We start from the raw sequence: 3,551 nt of genomic DNA, 5'->3' as shown, positions 1-3,551 counted from the left end.
TTAGTGAAAGCTTGACTGAGTTTGTAGTCTGATTTATTTTAAACGTACACGATCACAAGGAAGGAATTAATTGCCAGCAGTTATTGATTTCTTATGTGCATGCACACAAATAAAAATGGGCTGTGGGTTTTTTGTTTTTTTTTTTGCTTTGGCCTCTGCTTAGCGATACATATCAGAAAATATTCACTTGTTTTTAAAAGTATGTTTTCTGCTTATGGACAAACTGTACATCCAGTGCAAAAATGAGCACATTTTTGTTATTGGGATTACTGAGAGAGTTGATCTACTTTTATAAATATTACAAATAAGTTAAAAGGGTAAAAAAGAAAGTTTTGGAAAGATGGTTAAATATTACCAAATAAATCCCCCCACCAAAAAAAGACTTAGAATTAGAAAAAGTTTATAAGGAGGCATGGACCTGCTATGGAAACATGTTATTTAGACTAGACCTCAATATTTTCCACTTAAGTACAACCCACTGAAAGATAAACATATATGAATGTGCCACATGGTACCTTTGAATAAAAGCAACTGCAGGAGGCCATTTTACTTTGGCTTCTCACTGTCTGAGGTTTGATATACGGTTCCTAACTACGGTGTGGAAATGCCTAAGAGCCTTAGGTTTAAATATATAAATAACAAAAAAATGATGCATGATTTAGATAGTGTGGATGTTGAGTAGAATGAGCGGGGGAGGGTATACTAGATGGAGAACCATATGTATGAGCAGTCAAGTAAAGGTCCCTTCAGACTGATTTGGCAGCTGAGTTGTGTATGGGGCTCTCAAATAGGCCTCTCCAACCAATATCTGGCCAAAAATCGGGCAGATGTCGATCGGGCAGGCTTTTCCTGTCGGATCGAGGACTACATGGGCTCATTGATGCGGCCATCACTCTGACTTAGAAGACCTTGTCAAATGACCAAATCTTACTATGTATGGCCACTTTTACTCATATGAAACAATCAGATACTTGTTTTTATTATTCCAGTAGCACTTGATTGAAATTAGCTAGCTGCTCATTGGTTGGGTTGAAGGACTAAGACTAATCTTGTCCTCTTTCAGTATAGCATCCAATGAAGAATCCGTTATTGTGTAGCTCTTCTAGTTTTACAAACCTTTACTTATAATCTTCTGTATCCACTTTGCTTATCGTTAATTATCATCTTGAATCTCTTTCAGGACTACAAGGTATGCCAGGAAGCTACATATCTCCGAGTGGTCCAATGGGAATGAGTATGGGACAGCCTAGTTATACAACATCGCAGATGCCCCTTCATCACGCACAACTGCGTCACGGGACTTCTGTGCATACCTACATTCCCGGACACCATCACCACCCAGCAATGATGATGCACGGGGGACCACCACATCCTGGAATGCCAATATCAACATCTAGCCCCTCCGTACTTAATACAGGAGACCCCACAATGGGTGGACATGTCATGGACATCCATGCTCAGTAATTTAAGGGAATATATGTTGTCTGCGATGACAAAAATGGCAAAAACTTCTGCTTGAAGCTTGGAGATCCAGTCTTGGCGTCTATACCGGACCAAGGAAACCCCCAAGAGCTTCACAGGGACATGGAAAAAAAATTCATTGCAGAAAACAGCCACTGAAATCAAGAGCGGGGGACATGATAAATACATATATAAGACATTAAGAGAACAAAGAGTTAAATATTGTAAATGATATTATACTGTTACCATATTATGTTGTTTCTTATAGATTTTTTTAAAAAAATGTGAAATTTTTCCACACTATGTGTGTTGTTTCCATAGCTCTTCACTTCCTCCAGAAGCCTCCTTACTTAAAGAAAAAGCCTTACAGTTATCCTGCAAACCGACAGACAGTGTTTACTTGCAGGTCATTTTAGAGCATTACAAGAAGTATGTCAGGCAGAAGATTTTTTCTTCGATCCAAGGATTTCAGCCATGCACTCTTTCTCTGCAGCTTTGTCTCTCCATCCCTCTCCCCTGTCTCCCTGTCTCTCTCTCTAGCCTGGGGCTTGAATTTGCATGTCTAATTCATTTACTCGCCATATTTGAATTGGCCTGAACAGATGTAAATTGGGAAGGATGGGAAAAACTGCAGTCATCAACAATGATTAATCAGCTGTTGCAGGCAGTGTCTTAAGGAGACTGGTAGGAGGAGGCATGGAAACCAAAAGGGCAATGTGTTCGGAGCCTAATTGTCACATCAGAGCATTAATGTCCCCATTCAGCAACATACAATATGTACATCACTTCCTCTCTTATGCAGCTGAAAACAAGTCCAGAAGAAGATTTATTTTTTAATATGTTGACTTTTATTCCTCAGCAAAGCATCGGCTCGTGCGTGCATTTTTTTTTTTCCATAGTCCCATCATGGAACCTTTATGTACACATTGTAAATAAATTTTGTGCAAAAAGGACTGGAAACGATAATCGTATTGTTGCAATTTTTTTTTTTTCTTTTTGTATAAGTAGCAGTTTGGTATGAATTGGCATGCATAAAGATTTACTAAGTGGGATAAACTAATTCTACTTTTTTTTTTGTTGTGCTAAAAAAAGAAAAGGAAAAAAAAAAAGCTTGTTGATAAAGTTTTTCTATGGAGAAACAAAGGTATTGATAGTTATTGATGAACCATCAGCACACACCCCGTCTTAGAGTTTTCTGATTCAGGCAATTGGGATTGTATACCAGCTCAAAGTCCAGTTGTACTACTTTGAGTGCCGTAATTAAATCTGATCCGGAAATAAAAACAAATTATTTTTTTCATGCGGTCTCTACTGCTTAAGAACAAGGACATTAATGATAAAAATGTATATCCTACAGCCCCTTCAAATAGAAATCGTGATATAACATTTATTGCAGTAACATATTGGATGACAATATGACAGAATTCTCAAATCTGGCTTGTGGTTTTACAAATATCATATGCTCCGGTCCAATTCAGGAATATTTATGGGGGTTAGACCTGACATATTTGCAGATTTTTTTAAATTTTTAACAGTTTGGCTGCTATTTTATTGCATTGAGGAATTGTAACATTAGCCTAAAAATATACTTTATCAGTCATTTCTTGTTTCACAGTAAGTACATGATAAAATGCATGTAATTATCTCAAGATAAAAAGCAAAAAACTTCATAGGGTGCCAAAAGATCCATTTAAAGGGACAGTAACACCAAAAAATGAAAGTGTATAAAAGTAATTACTATATAATGTAATGCTGCCCTGTACTGGTACAACTGGTGTGTTTTCCTTGGAAAGACTACTATAGTTTATATAATAAAGCTTCTGTGTCGCCACAGGGGCAGCCATTTACAGGAGAAAAGGCACAGGTTATTTAGCAGATAACAGATAAAACCCCATTATATTCTACAAAGCTTATCTGTTATCTGCTATGTGCCTGTGCCTTTTCTCCTTTTTCCCAGCTTCAATGGCTGCCCTAGTGTTGATATAGCAGCTCATTTTATATAAACTATATAGTAGCGTTTCTGTTGCAAACTTACCAGTTTTACCAGCGCAGGGCAACTGTACATTATATTTTAATTACTTTAAAACACT

General features: G+C 37.2%; 1 protein-coding gene across 2 annotated transcripts in view; it reads left to right on the top strand.

Moving 5' to 3' along the window:
* meis1 (Meis homeobox 1) overlaps positions 1–2,761 on the top strand; it is a 112,342-nt gene extending 109,581 nt beyond the window's left edge. For both annotated transcript variants that reach the window (XM_002931746.5, XM_004914716.4), the window contains one exon: positions 1,181–2,761. In XM_002931746.5, the coding sequence (XP_002931792.1) occupies positions 1,181–1,464 (284 nt within the window). In that variant the 3' untranslated portion in view covers positions 1,465–2,761. The remainder of the gene's footprint in view (positions 1–1,180) is intronic.
* Positions 2,762–3,551: the final 790 nt, after the last annotated feature.

This window comes from Xenopus tropicalis, chromosome 5 (genome assembly GCF_000004195.4).
Source record: "Xenopus tropicalis strain Nigerian chromosome 5, UCB_Xtro_10.0, whole genome shotgun sequence".
Classification (NCBI taxonomy): domain Eukaryota; kingdom Metazoa; phylum Chordata; class Amphibia; order Anura; family Pipidae; genus Xenopus; species Xenopus tropicalis.
This window is presented reverse-complemented; position numbering and strand designations above follow the sequence as displayed.